This window comes from Chenopodium album, chromosome 9, assembly GCF_948465745.1.
Source record: "Chenopodium album chromosome 9, dcCheAlbu1.1, whole genome shotgun sequence".
NCBI lineage: Eukaryota > Viridiplantae > Streptophyta > Magnoliopsida > Caryophyllales > Amaranthaceae > Chenopodium > Chenopodium album.
In genome coordinates, this window is record NC_137842.1 from 17,346,987 (window position 1) to 17,366,418 (window position 19,432).

The following is a 19,432-nucleotide window of genomic DNA, read 5'->3' on the forward strand; positions in this document are numbered from 1 at the left end:
TCACTTGAATTATAATCATATTAACCCTAACAAGATTATTAATTATCTTATTAAGCATGATTACAAGTACCAAATTCCCTTTAAACATGCAATAAAGGTGTGATCAAGCAATAACAATAAAATATATCAAGCAACATGATAAATAATCATAATCATGAATAATAATTAATAATCATATCACAATAATAATCATAATAATAATAATAATAATAAATTATAACAATTATAATCATAATCGTGTTCATGTTAATATTAAAGCATAATAATAATAGCAAGATCCTAGGCATGATACTAACAAGATTAATAACAAACCCTAGCATGTCACTAAGCAATAAAAATCAAATCTTTAACCCTAACATGATACTAACAATCATAAATATTAGGAAGAACATAGAAAGCATCATAGCAATCATATTTAATATTAAAGTTACCCTAGACATGATACTAGGAATATCATAAGAACAATGTAAACATGATTCTACATCATAACATCAATAAATCAATTAAAGCACTTACTTTGATGCCTCGTACCTCTTTCTTATAACAAAATACACACGTTAGTAACTTCAAGGAAAATAATAATCAAACAATTAAATTAAATAATTGAAATAGAGATTTGTGACCAAACCCTCAGAAATTAAAACCTTTCACGTCTAGGGCGAAGGCAACTTCGAATATGGCTAGGTGTATCTAGATCTTGTGAAAGCGGAATTTTGTATGAAAAAACAAAGTTTGAAAAAGAATTTAAAAAAAGATTAAGAGAACGCTAATGAATTAATGATTGCGAATGAAAACTTGCGAATGAGGAGAATTGGTGATGAATGATTAGAGAGAATAGGTATGATGAATGAAAACCATTGGTGAATGAATCAATAAAACGGAATTTTTAATACGATATTTATAAAGAAAATCAGCCAAAAAGATAAATTAAACAAAACAGAGTCTGACGCACAAAAAACAGAGCTGGCGCCAACCCTGGCTAACTGGCGCCAGGCACCAACACCAGCGCCAGGCGCCAATGGCTAGCGCCAGGCCTGGGGTTAGGCGCCAAGTCTTATTTTGACGCGTTTTCGAAAATCCGATAAGTTTACCGTACTGGAGGATAAAATCATATAATTTCCTCAAAAATGCTATTTGATTTTGATTGAAACTCTGAAAAGTCAACAAAAGTCAAATTATCAATGCTAATTGAATTAGGAATGAAAAGAACCTTCTAGAAGAATCTAGAAGACTAAAACCATTCCTAATTGCATTAGGAATGATGAATCATATTAGGCCCTCCCCGAGATCATTGGGCCGCATATAAAGCTCAAACCGGGCCCAGTTTGGTAAATTAGCCATAACTTCCTCAATATTCATCGGAATTGGGCTTATAATATATCGTTGGAAAGGTCTTTGCAAGCCCCATCCAACTACACTATTATTGGACCCATATCATGGACCAACCAAACTGGATTGGCTGTTTTCTTAAAATAAGTTTTCAAAAATAGAGAGAAGAGAAAAGAAATTAAAAACTTTCCGTAACACTAGACTTTCCACACTTTCGTTTCATTCGATTATGATTCGACGTGAAAGGTACTCATCACTGGGTTTGGTTTTGGGGAGACACAAATGGGTGTCTACAGTACCAATCATCAAAGATGGTATCACTATCATCAAATCCAGACATGGTGTTACTTAGATTTTTCAATTAAGCGTGCAGATGCAGTAAATGAAACGGGAAGAATTGAGAGGAAGACTTTTCAACTTTCCAAGAATGCAGAGTGAATTTGGGGATATGTGTGATAAATGATGATTATTTTCTCTCTTTTCTTACAAAGCAAAACATCAGTTATCACAAACATGTCTTTTCGGTTGTCTATCATACCATGCAAAAGAAGAAGAAGAGTTGCACTGTTTTATACAACGTACCTATTCGAGCAAACACTTCGGTTATAAGCCTACATTTTTTTAAAAAAAATAAATAAATAAATTATTTGGCCTACAATTTTTTTTTCTTCCCACATACCAAAAACCCCTTATACTAAAGTGTATTACAATTTGTTCCTGCAATTTTAGGTAACCGATTTATTCTAAACGTACATGTAAAATCCTATTAGATAACAACAAAATAATATTATTTATTTTGAAAAAAAATATTTAATTTGCTTCAACTATAACTTAACTATCAGTACTTTGTAACACATCATATATAATGTATGATATGTATAATCCACTTAATTTATGAAATACATGTTTCAATTGATTTATTATTTTTAATTATTAAAATACCAAGATGTATGTATAATATATTAAAATACCAAAGTCAATTCTATACATAGCTTATTCAATTCTTACTTTTCATAACACTAAACTTATTCCAATTGTTATTTCATAACACAGTAGGCTAATAATAGCATTGTTATTCACACTATAAGAGCTTATTATTCTACCAACACAATACATTAAAAATCAGCACTCAATTGTAATGTAACATCAAATACTATAGTATTTTCATGGAAATAACTAATAATCGCTCCTTCATCAATTTGTATTTCATAATAGTCGATCGCAGCAGCAACTCCATTTTTGATGAAACATTGAATAATCTTTTCCTCACGCCTCTTGATTTTCAACTGAGCATCAAATCGAGTATCATAAAGTTGCACAACAACATTCGTTGATTTTGGAAACAAACCAAATTGTGCTCTAGCAAAGTCCAACGAAACATTCTGCATCAATTCAAACATAAATTAACATCATAACAAAAAAAATTAATCCATAATAAATAATCGCTATGTAAACATATTTTTTAAAAACCATACAATAATTCCCTCTGAATGATATGCTTTAGAAAACACAAATTTAAAAAACAGCCCTTCCCAATCAATTGTCATATCATTCAACCACGCATGTGTTTCAGCTACTGTTTCCCGAGAACCTTGCACAAAAGGCTTTCGTCCACGCCCACCACCTCCACTAGCCATCACACATCAATAATTCACTTTTTTCATGCACACAACTACAATTGCTTAGCCGATATTTATACACAAATGAACACCATCAACACAAAGTTCAAACTTAAGTCAAATTACAATAAAGATCATTAAAAATTATTGCACATTACTCACCCGTAACTCCAACACTAATTAATCTTTTTCAATGCATATACAAACTTTAACATCTACCAAAAATAATAATATTTCAAAGTCAACAATAACCATCCAAACTAATTCAATGCTTAGCATTCTTATCTCCAATCAACAACACATTAAAATGCTTCTTTATAGACCTTAAAAGTTGAAAAACTTTTACATCAATGCTATTCTAACACATCATATATGGCATATGATGTATATAAATCACTTAGTTTATGATGTCCAAAAAAAATAGAAATGTATAAAATCAAAAGTATAATATTACCTATACTTATACTAGCTTTTTTTCCTAATAATAAATACATCCTTACATTACAATCCACAACTAAACACTTTGCATTTTATCTATAAATCATAACATACATAGATAACAAATTTATAAAACTCTCAACATTGCCTCATTTCTAAACGAGACAAACAAACACGATTTACAAACTAAAAGCGCGCGTAGCGCGCTCTAGCCCCCTAGTATCTAACAAAAATCAAGAGAACAAAAGCATATAATTTCAGGTATACTAAATCTTAACAAAAAACAAAAACTTAATTAGTACTCAAATCTTAAGTCCAGGTATACATATCCAATTATTCTTAATAATCATATCTTTACTAAATCAAATCAAATCCAACAATAAACACAAATTTTATACTTAGTCAAATAAATAACCATTAAAAAAATCCAATTACTAATAAATACATCTCCTTCATACATACATCCGCTTCAACCGGATCCAAGTCTAACACTTCAAATTGATGGTCGTCACCATTTCCACAAGAACCTTCATCTACTTTCATTTACAATTGTCCCTGTAAAACACCATAACAACATAACAGATTACTTAATTAACTAACCAACCCTAACTTTCCAATAATTTACATCATTACCAAAATACAACAAGGTTCTTACTTGATTAAGGTGGATTTCCATATTAAGGTGGAAGTTATAGCCAAATTCGCCTCTTAATGTGGAAAATCAAGCCAAATTCCCCTCTATGAACCTTGAGCTACATTGGCGCTGATTGTTTTTTTGCGGGAAGAGCAGCTAGTAAAGGGGGAAAGTAACTTCTCTTTCCTCCTTTTTTACCCAACGCATTTTCATTTTACCCCACCCCATTTTATTTTATCTTTTTTTAATTTGCAAATATTATTTTTTTATTAAGGTATTGGACGAGGGCCTGTACCTGGTAAGGGTCTATAGTTTCTATGCTACAAATACGTTAATTTAGGGACCGCATTTGACCTTAATTAAAAAAGCCCATACAATATAAGCTTTGTATTGTGTGACGGAGTGACTAAAAAATTAGTAAAACTAAATTAGTTTAGAAAAAAGGCAAAAGCTAACGAGCGCTCCCGGGGCATTATATAAGAGAATTAAAAGTGGAATATTAGAATAAAACTAACATTAATTTCACCGAACGACGTGTAATTTTATCATGCATTACTAACTTGATAAAATTTCAACAAATATACTACCTCCGGTCCAATTTAGTTGCAACTTTGGGGGGGGGGGGGGGGTTTGGCCGAGGCCGAGGCAAAATTTCCTAAGCATGCTTATTGAAAGATAAGGGTATACATTTAAGTATTAATCAAGTAATAAAAATAAATAATAAAAAAAAATTCAACCCAATTTTAAAAAAGAAACCCACCACCACCAATCCCAGCCACGACTAACCTAGCCATGACCATCAAACCACCAACCCCAGAAACCCAACGACCCCCAGAAACCTAACGACCACCAAACCACCAAACAACCTACCCACCAGCCACGACCACCAAACCACCGACCCCCAGAAACCCACCGACCCTATAAACCCACGACCCCCGAACCCACCGACTCTGAAACCACCAATCCAGCACACCAAAACAACCAACACCGAAACCACCAACCCCAACCAACCGATTTGAAACCCACGAGGCCACCGATCTTAAACCACAGTGTCGCCTATCCCCGCCGATCTTAAACCACGAGGAAGGAGAGGAGATAGAAAACTCATTCTCTTCATTATTACCGACGAACCTCGTCGCTCTTAACACCACAAAGCCACCATGAAAACGGAGTTGGAGGAGGAGAGAGAAAATTAAAGGGGATGAGGGTTTAATTAATTAAGCTTGGGGTTTAATATAATGAAATCAGATTTGTAATTTAATAAGGTTGTTTAAAAAAAAAGTAAAGGGTACGTTGGTCAATTACCACCCAATAATTTACTAAAAAGGAAAAGAAATGGAAAAGTTGCAAGTAATGTGGACCGGCCCAAAAAGGAAATAGTTGCGAGTAATTTGGATCAGAGGTAGTAATATTGCTTATCTAACGCCCGGCACTCGATAGCAAGATCCTTGTAAAAAAAAGGGAAATTCCCATTGGTACACCCGTGGTTTTGACTTTTCCCAACCGTGATTAACACCGTTAAAAAGTATTTCATTAAGTTAAAATAGTTAAGAAAAAGACTATAATACCTCTTTTAAATATCTAATGTCTCGAGTTGCGTATCAAAAATTGTTCGGTTAAAGTTTTGGAAGTCATGTTAGTCCTTAAGGATCCAAACCTCGAAATTAGCAAAAAAAAAAATAACGCAAATGTCTCATGTGCGTGTTAAAAAATGTCTCGGTTTGCGTGCTATTATTTTTTTGTGATAGTAATTGTTCGGTTAATGTTTTGGGGGTCATTTTGATCCTCTAAGGATCTAAATCGAACTCGAAATTGTCAAAAAATTAACGAAAATGTCTCGTTTTGCGTCTCATGACAAAACAAAAAAGAAATATCATGACGTGCAAAATGAGATATTCTTGTTATTTTTTTAACAATTTCGAGTTCGATTTAGATCCATAAAGGGTCAAAATGACTCCTAAAACCTTAACCGAACAATTATTATCACAAAAAAGTAATAGCACGCAAATCGAGACATTTTTTGACACGCATATGAGACATTTGCGTTATTTTTTTTGCTATTTCGAGGTTAATTTGGATCCTTAACGACTAGGACTCCCAAAACTTTAAACCGAACAATTTGACACGCAAATCGAGACATTAGATGTTTAAAAGGGGTATTATAATCTTTTCCTTAATTATTTTAACTTAAAGAAATACTTTTTAACGGTGTTAGTCACGGTTGGGAAAAAGACCAAACTATGGTTGTACCGATGGGAAGACAAAAATTTTGGAGTGTATCAATGGGAAAAGTCAATACCACAGGTGTACCAATGGGAATTTCCCAAAAAAAATAAGGCCAAATAAACAAGACTTTTCCGTACTAATATGAGCAATTATTCAGGAGCTTTGCCTGGTTAATATGTGATATTGACATTGAATGTTAATATAGTGGCAAAATCGCAAATATAAGAGCTTCGCTGTATTATTTTAATAATTTCTCTCATTGGTGGTGTGTTGGCACTTAACTCTGACGTTAGTCAATGGTTAACCTTATTTTTGGATCCCCTTTTGACTTTCATTTTGCCATCCTCATCATTTGCCAAAACCCGTTATTTTTGTCTTGAGCTCTAGTTCTTCAATCTCCAGCAAATGTGAGGGAGTGGGTGTCGGTGAGACAAAATTCAAGGTTGGAGCCTCATTCCATATTGTTGGGGTAATTAATTTGGTGTTTATGACTCAAAATGAGAGGATTTTGATTTGTAGTTCATAATAATGATGGTGGTATATTCCCAGTAAATCCTAAATTAAAACTCTTTTGAATTGAATGTGTAAATCTTAAATTAGCTACCAACTACAATTGACCACCGCTGTCGAAATTAGAATTGTAAAAATATTTATGACACTTCTAAGCTCATAGTTTGATGTTTCTAACCTCATACTAAAGATCAGACCACATACCAGTATTGCAGTTAGCTGAACTTCCCAACTTCAACAGTTCAACCCGTAACCTTCAATTGAACCAATCTTAACCCCGTGATAGAACTTCAATTCACCACCGCAGTCGAACCGCACATGAATTCGACATGACAGTGCTAGTTGATTTCGAATTCAACTCCAGAAGGAACCAATTTGGGATTTTGGGTGGACTACTGTTTCTCGTCACCAACTCCGCCTCAAAGTCCCAATACTATCAGCAACATATAGAACGGGGATTTTGCAAAACGGGAATTTCTTTTCACGGACACGTCATTAGTGAAGAGAAGACGGACTATACCCTTACTGAAACAATGGATATGACCTTGATAACCCCATATTAACACTGCTCGTTAATATCGCATATTAACGAGTATTTTCTCATTATTCAGCTTTCAAAGAATTCAAACACACAATTTCTGCTTCTGAAAAAAAAAAAAAAAAAAAAAAACACAGTTTCTGGTCACTGGTTTTTCTTAGGTAACCCGAAGTGAGCTTTTATACTTGAGTTGAAAATTTTGTCATAATTCATCGCAAATTAATCCAGAAGTTTCGATTCAAAAGTTGGTTTTCTGCAATGGAGAGCAGTGACGAAGATGAAGATTTTTCATACCATGAAGGCATAATCCCACAATCTAAGATCAACTCTCTCTTTCAATCTAACACTGAAAAGGTATTCTCTCTTTCTTTTCTTACATTTTAGGGTTTTGCTTTTTAATCATCTTCTTGGTTTTTTTTTTATTTTTTTATTTTTTTTATTTAGTGGCATTATTATACACCCGAGTGTACCGTATATTTAGTGAGCGACGAGGGTAAATGATGTTCGAGATTTGATCCGGGTTTTGGATTTTTCTTATTTTGCTGTTTTATTTGATATATTTTCGATTAAGCTTGTATAATTTTACTTGTTATTCTCTAGTTGTTGATTTAGCTATGAATGAGTAGAAAAGGAAAAATGAGTCTCATGTTTAGGCTCAAGGTTCGGTTTTGTTCAACTTATTATGTATATTTTAGAGAATTAGTTCAAATGAAATATGTTATTTTAAGACAATTTCACACAAAAATAAGATAATTTAGTATAGAACATTTTGTTTAAACAAAATAAGTTCAAATATGGTAAGTTAAATCAAACTTGCCTTAAAAAATGAAATTAAAATTGAATAGAAAAGAGTTTAATTATATATTATATTAGTTAAAAAAGTGACATTGTGTTTGTTTGGAACTCAAAATTTTCTATATATAGGCTAAAAATGGCTCGTACATGGCCGGGTGGTGAGACTGTTTGGGCATGATTGCATGAATTTACCTTTGGTTATCGACTTATCATAGCTATGTTTAAAGTTGTGGAGCTGAATTCAGCAGGATTGATAAGATGACTGTTATGTTCCTGTGCATTACAGACCTGAAAAGACCGAGCATTAGCAACATGATTATACTTGGGAGTTGGGACTGTTTTTAGATGACCACCCCCCCCCCCCCCCCCAAATAAATAAATAAAAATTCCATATGGAGGATAAGAAAACAGAGAACCAAAGTTTGTGTATGAGCTCAATTGAAAGATGATTGTTGTTCAGTGAAGGAAATTTCAAGTTCCTCTAAAGCTCTGCAGTGTTGATATTGACCTATCTTAGAAAATGATGCTAAGGAATAATTTAAGTCTCATATTCGTCATTATATTATATGCATTGTTTTCTTTTTAGAGCTATGGGTATCTGGTTTATCCATTTTTCGCTAATTGTTATTATCTGTCACTGAGCTTTTGTGGTTTTATTATGTTCCTCTCGGCCTTTTATGTATCTTGCTGCTTTCTTACTCTCACACGTGTTGCACATGAATTACTTAAGGGAATCAGAAGATTGTGCTGTGAGCTGTTGGATCTGAAGGATTCAGTGGAGAATTTATGTGGAAATACAAGGGCAAAGTACTTGGCTTTCCTGAGGTATCATAGAACCACCTTTTGATTTTTCTTTATTGTAGCCAGTATTCACTTGTTGATTCAAAGTTCTCTTTAAATATAAAATTTCATATTTGACAGCACAGACCTTCATGCATTTTTTTATCGGTTGGTGGTTAGAATACATGTTGAGGGCTTGGGCAGCTGAATTGTTTTAGGTTCTAACACTTGTCCCATATAAAATTGTAAGAAATCTCTGTTTCTGTAAATGATAGGCTAGATATTCAAAAATAGAACTGTGTTGAAAAGAAATTGCCTACATATTTAGTTGTATTTTTCAGCAAGTTTAATGACCTCCCTTTCTCTCAAAACATGTTCCCATGTTACTTGCATTAAATTGTCTCTCATGTATAGAGATTCTAGGTTGAAGCTAATATAACTGTAAAAGTTGTGCTAACAATATGGTAGGTTTAGTGATGCCAATGTGATTGATTAAACAATTTTTAATCTTGGATTAAATGTCTTTGCATAGAGGCAACTTACTTTTGGCATGTTAAGTGAGTAAGGTCTAACTAAATTGTTAATTAGCTCCTGATCAGGTTTAGTGTATGACATACAATGCTCTGAAGGAGACATGAAGTGTATTGTGGCAAAACTGGCAATAAGGTCTCATAATTTGCACTGGATGCATCATGCAAGAGATGAAGGCACATGCCTTGTGGAAGTGAGACACTACTTTCCATTAGTAACTCAAATGCAATCTTAGGCTACTAGTCTTGTGATCAAGGTCTTAGATACGATACGGACTGCTTTTTTCTATTATGAATATCCGTTTATGTATGTTATTTAGTGGGAAAACTGTAACTCCTGAAACCTAGTTCAGGTCTGGAGAAAGAAAGTTCATCTTTTGAAAATCCCATCCTAACTTCAGAAGAAACATGTTTGTGGACCAAAGCTGGCTCATCAACATTGAAAATGTGTTAGTGAGTAATTTGAATTTGTTTTACAAGCCTTTGAAGTGAAAAGCTTTGGGTGAATTAAAATATATAAAGATAATGAGACTGCTATCAAAGTTGAAATCGAGGAAGTTAAATTTGCCTTCCAGCTCATAATTTATTGGATTTCATATTTTTCTTAGAGATGTCATTCGATGGCGCGTTGTACACTTGTACCATTAAAATTGGATGCCTAAAGATCATGCTTTAATATGTTAATCTATCATGTCACAGATTATCGGAAGAAGTTGTTGAAATGGAACATGAATTGACTGATCTGAGAAAGCACATTTCTGCCCAAGGAATTTTGGTACAGGATCTGGAGAGTGGCGTATTTCGTGAATTAGATGAGTGCATCAAAGCTGGTGAGCAAGAAAACGTACCTGAATTGCAGAATTGTGAGCAAGATGATGTGTTGTGTAAAGACACCTATGATGCAAAAAGAATATTTTTGGAAAAGATTGATTTCCTCTTAGCTGAGCACAAACTGCAGGATGCCTTGGAAGCTTTAGAAATGGAGGAAAAAAGCTCACCAGACCTGAGAAGTGCTGGAGATATTTCATCAAACGTATCCTTTTATAAATCTGCTTTCTTGAAAAGAAAGGCTACTCTTGAGGATCAGTTTGTAGGAATCAGCAGTCAGCCTTCACTTGGCGACGTTGAGCTGAAGCAGGCTTTATGTGGTTTGCTAAAACTTGGAAAAGGACCCCTAGCACATCAGATACTGCTCAAAAGATACGCTTCTCGCCTCAGAAACAGAGTTGAAGCTTCTGTTCCATCATGTTCCCTTTATCCAGAAACATACCCAGCTACATTGTCAAAAATTATATTTTCTTTTATCTCATTAGCTGCGAAGGAATCACATTCTACATTTGGCGATGATCCTATATACACAAATAGAGTAGTTCAATGGGCAGAGGAGGAAATTGAATTTTTTGTGCGGTTTGTTAAGGAGCATGGGCCTTCATCTGAGACAGTTACTGCACTGCGTGCAGCTAGTGTTTGTGTGCAGGCTAGTCTCAGCAATTGTATAATCCTGGAATTACAGGGAATCAAGCTCTCTAAGTTGCTTATGGTACTAATGCGGCCTTATATGGAAGAAGTTTTGGAGATGAACTTTAGAAGAGCAAGACGAGTATTTCTAGACATTTCAGATAATGATGACAGTCCTTTGTTGTCTCCTCGGTTTTTATCTCCTTTGTCAGTTTTTGCACCTTCACCAGATAATGCTCTTATAAGTAATGGAGTGAAGTTTATCTTTATTATCAAAGTGAGTTTGTTTTCTGAAATTTTGCTGAAGAAAATCTCTAATATTGATGCATTCCGTGAACCATGCTGTTTAAAGTTAACATATTAGGTAAAATAGCCATTAAGAAAATTGGGAAATTTAAGAATATGAAGAGACTTGCAAACTGGCTACATCTAAGAGGTTGTTTTGCGTGAAAACAATCAAGTTTGATCGTACATTTCCTAAGTAGAATTTTCTTGTTTGATGAAAATTTAAAGTTTACTTTATAAATCCCCTAATTTTTAATTGGATGCTCTTTCTGATTCTCACTTTGAACACCTTTTTTTCAGAAAATTTCAACTGATTATCTTGTTATGTCCCTTTTTCTGTATCGTATGGTTCCTTATGACGATTCATGTTTGCCAACCCCAGATCATTTTGGGACTAAGGCTTTGTTGTTGTTGATAATGATATGATGAAAATTTAAAGTCTCATTTTTTTCTAGAGGGAGAAATTTCTTACTGTCCCAAGCTACAAGATTTTTCTCTTGTGTTTCTAGAAGTGAAGAAATGTTGAATGACCATGCATTTCAATCAGTAATGTTGCAATTACATGTAATTTCTGACATTCTTTTGTCATGCTGAGTAAAAACTGGATAAATTGAGGGTATTTTATTGTTGTGGCCTTTGTATAATTGTGTTTAATTATAATACTGTTTAGATGTCGCATATCATGTTTAATTTTGTATTACAAGGTAAAATGCAAATAATAATGATGATAGGAGTACTGTAATTTTGGATGTTAATATGTTATGTAATGATCCTGCTAAGCCTTTCACAGTAGCGTCTCAAATTCATGAGGCTGTTATGAGGATATAAAACTAGTCTATATAGGAAAATAAATGGAATCAGCAATATCAAGACATTCTAATGCTATGATAATTTGACGGGAGACTTATATTCTGATACTCTGATTAGGATTAAGTGAGAAAGGAAGATTGGAACCGGCAATATGAAAAAATTCTGAAGTGATGTTAATTAGACTGGAGAATAAAACTCTGAAGTCTGATTTGAAATAGGTGTTAAGATTGATATGTATATTGTACATAGTTTAGATTTTTTTCCTTTATTTTTTCTTGTTGGAAATCTAGAGTGCTCCTGCATTCCTAAAATGCTGCAAAATACTTTCTTCTTTGTTCTTGTTGTTGAAATGGTTGTCACATTCGTTATTGGGAAGATGTTTGGAGAGGAGATTGTTTTTTTCCCTCCTATCTAGAATCCACAATGTTTGGTTTATAGTGTGATAATGCTTGCTGTTTAATTTTTTGGAGGAGATTGAGAGCTTTCTTCTTTAGTTCAGATTCTTGATCTTCAAGTAGCTGCAGTAATGCTAGGGTGTTGACTGAGGATTCATTGTAACTTTTTTGTCAATCTTTTCTTAGTGTCTTGGATTGACCCCCTCAGTATTCAGACTTTATTTTAAAGGCAAGGGTTTTTGTGTGGAGATTGGCTTTTGGTGGAAAAAGTATTAATCACATGCTCCAAAAGTGTAGGCTGGAATACTTTATTTCACCTGATATCTGTGTGAGCATAGTGAGTCTTGTTCACATATATTTCTACAGTGTGAAGTGGCAACTGGCAAGTAACCTTAGAAGGAGCTGTTTGCATTGCATGAGGAATCTTGTCCTTCAGAGGTTTTGGATTAGATGCAGGTTAGTTTCAGGGGGTTTGGTAGGGTAAGGAGAAGTAGCTGTTGTGGGTACTTGTGGCGCAATGCTTTAATAGAAAATATTTTTGATACTTGTGGCGCAATGCTTTAGTAGAATTTTTTTTGGTTTGAGCAAAATCACTTATTCAATGCCGTTATGGGCTAGGGCAGCTGGGGCTTTCAAAAGTTGCTCAACTGGGACATATCTTAGAAAATGAGTTACTCTGTACTCTTCTGTTTTTTCTGTTTTTTTTTTTGGGAGGGAAGGTTAGCATTTATTTTCTTTGAGGAAAAAAAAAAAAACATCAATGTTTTTTTTTTTTTTTTTTTTTTTTTTTTTGACACAACATCTATGTTGATTAATCTGGAGAACTTGATTCATTTACACCTTTTCCTTTTCATTCCACCATATGGTAAAGCACCAGCCTTTTTAAGATGAGATGATCTAATATAAGTTGCTCAAATATCTTCTGCCTACTGGGTTCTTAATGTCTTTTTTATGGAACTGCAGGATATTGTTGACCAGCTGACACCCTTGGCCATTCTACAGTTTGGGGGAAATCTTTTAAGTAGAACTGTGCAACTATTTGATAATTATGTGGACCTTCTAACTAAAGCTTTACCTAGTCCTTCAGAGGATGATGGCATTACAGAGCTGAAGGAGACTCTTCCCTTCAAAGCTGAGACAGATTCACAACAGCTTGCGCTTTTGGGGGTTGCTAACAGTGTTGCAGATGAGCTACTACCAATGGCAGTTTCAAGAATTTGGAATATTAATATGGAGACTCATGATCCAAGCATTGGATCCCATGAGAGCATCTCGTCTATAGGAGGTAATGCTGTTGAGTTCAAGGATTGGAGACGTCAACTTCAGCATTCCCTAGACAAGCTCAGGGATCATTTTTGCCGGCAATATGTTTTGAACTTCATATATTCTAGAGAGGGTAATTCACGACTTGATGCCAGAATATATGTTGATGAAGAAGGGGAGAACTTACAATGGGAATCAGTTCCGCTTCCTTCACTTCCATTCCAGGTAATTCTCTTCTAGGTGCTCTAGCTTTATGTTAAACAGTTAGCTACTTTGTCTTTCTAATTTCTACGTCGTTCTGGTTACTTATTTTAAACTTTATGTTTAATAATGCTATTCACTCTGTTTGTGTGCTAGTAGTCACGTCTCATTTTGGACCTTGATGAGATTTCTGTTCAGTATACTTGAGAATAGTATTACATTAAGGGCCCATTCACATTTACTTAATTTCAGTTCAGTTCAGTTCAGTTCAGCTCCAATCAGTTCAGTTCAGCTCCAATCAGTTCAGTTCAGTTCAGCTCTTAATTTCCCTTTCTCATAAAATATTCATTTCAGCTCAGTTCAGTTCAGTTCAGCTCCAATCAAGTTCAGTTTAGTTCAGCTCTAATCAGTTCAGTTCAGCTCCAATCAGTTCAGTTCAGTTCAGTTCAGCTCTTAATTTCCCTCTCTCATAAAATATTCATTTCAGCTCAGTTCAGTTCAGCTCCAATCAAGTTCAGTTCAGTTCAGCTCTAATCAGTTCAGTTCAGCTCAGTTCAGTAAATGTGAACAGGCCCTAACAGCAAAAAGAGATATTTTTAGTTAAAATTTCACTAAGTTTGACGTAAAGTATAATCAGGAATCAAGATCCCAGAGATGACAATAAGTAGGGCAGCAAGCGAGATGGCCTAAGCCTACCCCTTCTTGACTAACAAATGCTGTTCTAATTTTTTCCATATCCACTGCCAGCTTTATCGGGTTTTATCCACAAGGCCTTGTATTGGACTGTTGGTAGTCGGGTCATGATACCAACTAACAAATCCGACCACAATTTTTTTCCAGAACTGTACTTTTGAGGAGAGAGACTTGTCCATAGATGAGATTATTTTAGGTGTTAGGATTCCAGCCTACCTTTTTTGGCCAATCTATGCTAGATTAGATCTTGGCCAACCTTTTTTTTTTTCCACTGTTCAATTTTATTGTTGTGTGTCTGGTGAGTTAGAAATCACTACTTAGGGGTAAAAAAGTGGTTCTATTTCTGACCTACTGTGTTGATGGTATTAATGTCAGATACTCAGATGACTCAATTTCAGATAGGATATCCAAGTGGAATCCTGGAGGGGGGAATTCAAGAGTAATTGATATGGGGTGATCCAGTTTAGGAGGAATGAAGGTAGAGAATGAACAAGGAAGACCTAATGCCTATGGCTCACAGAATAAAACAACAGAGTTCTCCTCTCCTTTTATGGAGCTTCACAACCAAACGTCCCATAAATATCTTAGACTTAGAGAAAGGCAAGTCACAGTCCTGCTGAGAAAGATCCTATAAAACCCAAAGCAAGCATCATGTAAAATGAAAAAGGACAGATAATAATAGTTTCATAAGCCTTTCTGAGGCTAGTTTTTATAATAAGCCTTCAGTTAATGCTCTACTGTAGCCAAATATTTTGTAAGAGATAATAAGCAGCGCTAGGCTTGTTAATAGACAGCAAATCTTATGCCGCTCTGTGGTCAAGCATGATGCTAGAAAAAGATGAGTATGCTTTTAAGAGCTCAGGACTATGTACTACGTATTTGGCCTTTCTTGGAAAATAGTGCCATTGATTCGGTTTTCTAAATGAGACAATAGTGACGAAGTCATCTTTTAGTGATTATAGATCCAAATCACTGAGGATTATTAAACTAGAGCAATTTAACATGCTTATGTCAATAGTGTGCTTTAGTTGGCATTCAAAACTATTTTTTTTCTAGAACTTTTAAACCTTTGAAAATATATTAGAGATTTAATACATTATAGGGATCCCGTGATTATTTTTGAAACACAGAAACTCCAACTGCTAGCTGTTTCCTTGCAGTATCGGTGTACCGTGGCATTCACAGATAAGCAGTGGCCTGACTAAATTGTATTACTCAAGATCTCATTTGTAAAAGAAGCTGACCTGAAATTTTTACAGGCTTTATTTGCAAGGCTACAACAATTAGCTACTGTTGCTGGGGATGTATTGCTTGGAAAAGAGAAGCTTCAGAAAGTTCTACTGGCAAGGCTGACAGAAACAATAGTCATGTGGTTGTCTGATGAACAGGAATTTTGGGGTGTATTTGAGGATGAATCAGTTCCATTAAAGCCATTTGGCTTGCAGCAGGTAATTAATTATGTATGGTTTTTTGTATTTCTTTATTCAAGGAAAAAGGCGTCAATTTTTTGGTTAAAATCAACCATCTTGTAATAACTCATTGTGATACCAAGTAACACTGTTTAATAAACTCTAGGAGTGACTTGTTATTATTCAAGTAACATGTTAATCTCACTATAAGTTAGTGTGTGAGTTGCCTAAGATTTGCTGTCCATTATTAACTTACCATATTGTAAACCTACCTCATTTGAAGACTGATCCCAGACATATTAACAAAGAGTGTTTTGGAAGATTAGTGCATGCCTTTTCTTCTCATCTGATTCTGCTTGGTGTGCAAAATCAAAATTGAGGTGGTGTATGACTTGAGTGAATGTTATTCTTTCCTCCCTTTGACAATTGTCTCTAACAAATGAACAATGTTTCTTGATCGTTCATCATGGCAGTTGACTCTTGATATGCATTTCACTGTTGAAATTGCACGCTTTGCTGGCTATTCATCAAGACATGTGCTACAGCTAGCATCTGGAATCATTGCTCGTGCAGTCAAAACCTTTTCTGCAAGAGGCATTGATCCGCAGAGGTATCCCATTTACTTCTGATGGGTTTTTAATTAATATATATGGCTGTTTTCTTATGATTCGTTTTTTATTTTCAGCACACTTCCAGAGGATGAGTGGTTCTCTGAGGCTGCCAAGGCTGCCATTAATAAACTTTTGCTTGGAGCCTCTGGGTCAGAAGCATCAGAACCAGACGAAGAACAAGAAGAACATGACTTTCTACATCAACAACATATCGTGTCAGATTCTGAGGACTCTATTTCCTGTACTTCAACTGTAGATTCCTTCCATTCTTTTGCCTCTGCAGAAACGGGAGATTTGGATAGCCCCTCACATATTATTGATCACGAGGCCTGAAACCAGCTGGAAATTGTACTTATACTTGGTAGAGAATGAAGGTGGTTTTGGTAGCTTTTGAAAGCCTGATTTAGGTCTAGAGGAAGAAGCCGAGGTCATATAAGGCCCAGATAGGGTAATGCCTTTTGGGTTTTTCAGTAGGTTAGAACATGTTGTCAATATTAGTCGGTAATCTTCTCAGAGAGTACTAAGTTATTTAAAATCAGGTATATTTGGCAAGTGTACTTATGTTCTGCGAGTAAAGAGGAATGGTTTCAACCAGGGGAAACAGGTTTATTCTTGGAGGAATGCTTATTCATTGCACCTACAACCACTGTCAAATGGAACCGAAAATCAGAGGTTTGATCTTTACACCTGACACAACTGAACAATTTTACATTACCAACAAGCGCGTTATCATAAATAATCTTCAATGCAGATTTGTTTTACACCTTAGCTTGTAATTTTTCCAGATCAGAGACTTGGAACCAGGTTACTTGTCTGTTTTCATGGCCTGATAGCCTGCCCTGTTGCTTAAATCGCAACCCCAAAACTAAGGCTTTGGGGTAGATTAGGACAACCATTGCTGGACCCAAACTCGAAATCACCCTGTTTGAATTTGACACGAACCCAATCCAACCTGTTTGATAGGTCTACTCAAAATACCTTTCTCGATAATGACTTTGGTTTCGCTTGAGACACTCAGACAAAAATGATAATGCCAATAATGACAGATGATAGGGATAATACATGATGATGTTAATGAGTAAAGGTTGTGTTTTTTTTTTTCCTTTTCTTTTCGAATGTGCTTAATCAATGATAGTGATAATAGCATTGTTCCTGCACATTATTGTTGCTGTAAATGTTACAATGAGTAAAACCGACCAAAAGGTGTCAAAATCTAACTCGACCCGATAATACCAACTCAAACAAGAAGTAACAAGGTTCAAATCTTGACTTGTATGGACACAATGGTTTAATATGACTTAAACTAGAAATAGACCCAATTCAACTAAACCCAATTAAATCCAACCTAATTACCTGAATGGACACCTCTAAACCGACCCTTGCACTAGTTAATTATAAAAGTAGAAATGTAGGGATCTAATTATGTAAACCATAATAATAAACATTGAAATAAATTGTATTTACATAACAAAGAAAATTCTAGTGATAATATGAATGATTAGAATTGTAAGATTCAATTTTAGTCGGTTTTCCAAGCTTGTAATAACAGGCAAAAATCAACTATTTTGGTTTGAGCACTTTGTGTTGAGTAAAACATACTACCACAACTATTGTCACTAGCTCCACTTCTATTGCTTCCCTCCTTATCTGTGTCCATTTCGGATACTCCCGGCTTGAATATGAACAATCCATACCCTGTTCCTGGATTACAAAATAGCCATGCGTGAACGTCCCACAACACCTGAATCGGCGTCTTGTTAACCACCACTGTTTCGTTCCCTCGGAACTTCCATTGCAAGTTCTTGATATGAATGAGAACGATTCCATCGATACTAATCCACATCTCCGGGTCTTTAGTTCCCGTTGTTGAACTCTCTACCACTATGTCGTGCTCCCATTTGCTTTCAGTGAAACGTGCCCTTGTCGCGAAACTCTTCTTAGCATACACTGTCTCCTTCTTTAAGGATTGGATTGCGTCTACTAGGGCTGGCCTTTTCTTTGTGCGCTTATAAGCCTTTTTCTTGAAATCCCCTAGTAATAGCACAACCTCTTCATCGGATACAAGTGCTACGTAGTAGTCTGAGCATGGCTCGGGGCTGCTACCGGCAAACTTGGCAGATCGTAGATCCCAATACAAGTCGAGTTGGTGGCTGGATTCCTCCGGTACCTTATTGTGATCCATCTCAAAAGATTTGTACCCTTTCTTGCTCCAAAAATGCCAAGGTTTTAACTCTACCTTGCATGTTGTTTGCCTTTCCATTTCACCTTCACATCCATCTATAATGATGCTAAAAGAAATGTTCATTAGGTTTTTACACCACAATACACTAACATTTCTCCAATATCCCGCAATATTTGTTAGAAAAACACTTGTTACCGTGCATAGGGAACTCTTAAGGGTTATAGGCTCCTCCGTTACTCTCTCTGGTGGTCCCTTCATTGATCGAGATCTTATATTTGTAGTCATTACGTTCTAGGAAAATGTAACATGGATATTACACCTAACTCTATGTGTACCCGACTGAGGGATTAAATGAAGATATACGTAGCTATCAACTATGTGATCGAACAACAATATAATGGTAATCTCTGCCAAGAATTTCATGCAATAAATCATATATGGTTAGATGACTTTACTTGAGAAGGTGAAGTTGTTGCACCAACAAAATTCTTTTCATGCCCAAATGTTCTAAGGAATTTCTTATCCAACGCACGTACATGCATATATGTAATTTTCACTCAATCTCAAAATTTGAGAAGGAAAACAAAGAATATAGGAATGTTTATACAGAAAGATGAATTTGATCTTTGAATAATCAATGAATGTATTAATCAATGTACGCTATCTTTTGATGATGGAAATTGGGAGCAACAAGTAAGGTGGAGATAATGGTTAAAAATATCGACT

The 19,432-nt window shown here is 35.1% G+C and overlaps 2 protein-coding genes across 3 annotated transcripts; one reads left to right on the forward strand and one right to left on the reverse strand.

Annotated features, from left to right (window-relative positions):
• The first annotated feature begins 6,904 nt into the window (after nt 1-6,904).
• On the forward strand, nt 6,905-17,292 carry LOC145558450 (exocyst complex component EXO84C-like). Of its 2 annotated transcripts, XR_014092475.1 has the most exons (8): nt 6,905-7,648; nt 8,820-8,914; nt 10,099-11,134; nt 13,311-13,835; nt 15,764-15,952; nt 16,387-16,523; nt 16,599-16,972; nt 17,064-17,292. XR_014092475.1 is itself a non-coding variant. In XM_081619697.1 (7 exons), the coding sequence occupies exons 1-7, from the start codon at nt 7,553-7,555 to the stop codon at nt 16,855-16,857; spliced, it is 2,337 nt and encodes a 778-aa protein (XP_081475823.1). In that variant the 5' UTR covers nt 6,905-7,552; the 3' UTR covers nt 16,858-17,292. The 2 variants fall into 2 exon arrangements, 1 of the variants encoding a protein (XP_081475823.1); XM_081619697.1 differs by having other exon boundaries at nt 16,599-17,292.
• A 751-nt stretch (nt 17,293-18,043) lies between these two features.
• Nucleotides 18,044-18,991, reverse strand: LOC145557487 (uncharacterized). The gene has a single exon (XM_081618666.1). The coding sequence runs from the start codon at nt 18,989-18,991 to the stop codon at nt 18,044-18,046; it is 948 nt and encodes a 315-aa protein (XP_081474792.1).
• Between the last annotated feature and the right edge of the window lie 441 nt (nt 18,992-19,432).

What these genes read in the sequence shown, in the direction of transcription:
- LOC145558450 (XM_081619697.1), top strand. Translation starts at nt 7,553, where the DNA reads ATGGAGAGCAGTGACGAAGATGAAGATTTTTCATACCATGAAGGCATA. An exon ending in AGTTTATCTTTATTATCAAA is followed by an intron (nt 11,135 to 13,310) that starts GTGAGTTTGTTT and finishes ATGGAACTGCAG; the next exon opens with GATATTGTTGACCAGCTGAC. An exon ending in AGCCATTTGGCTTGCAGCAG is followed by an intron (nt 15,953 to 16,386) that starts GTAATTAATTAT and finishes TCATCATGGCAG; the next exon opens with TTGACTCTTGATATGCATTT.
- LOC145557487 (XM_081618666.1), bottom strand. Translation starts at nt 18,991, where the DNA reads ATGACTACAAATATAAGATCTCGATCAATGAAGGGACCACCAGAGAGA.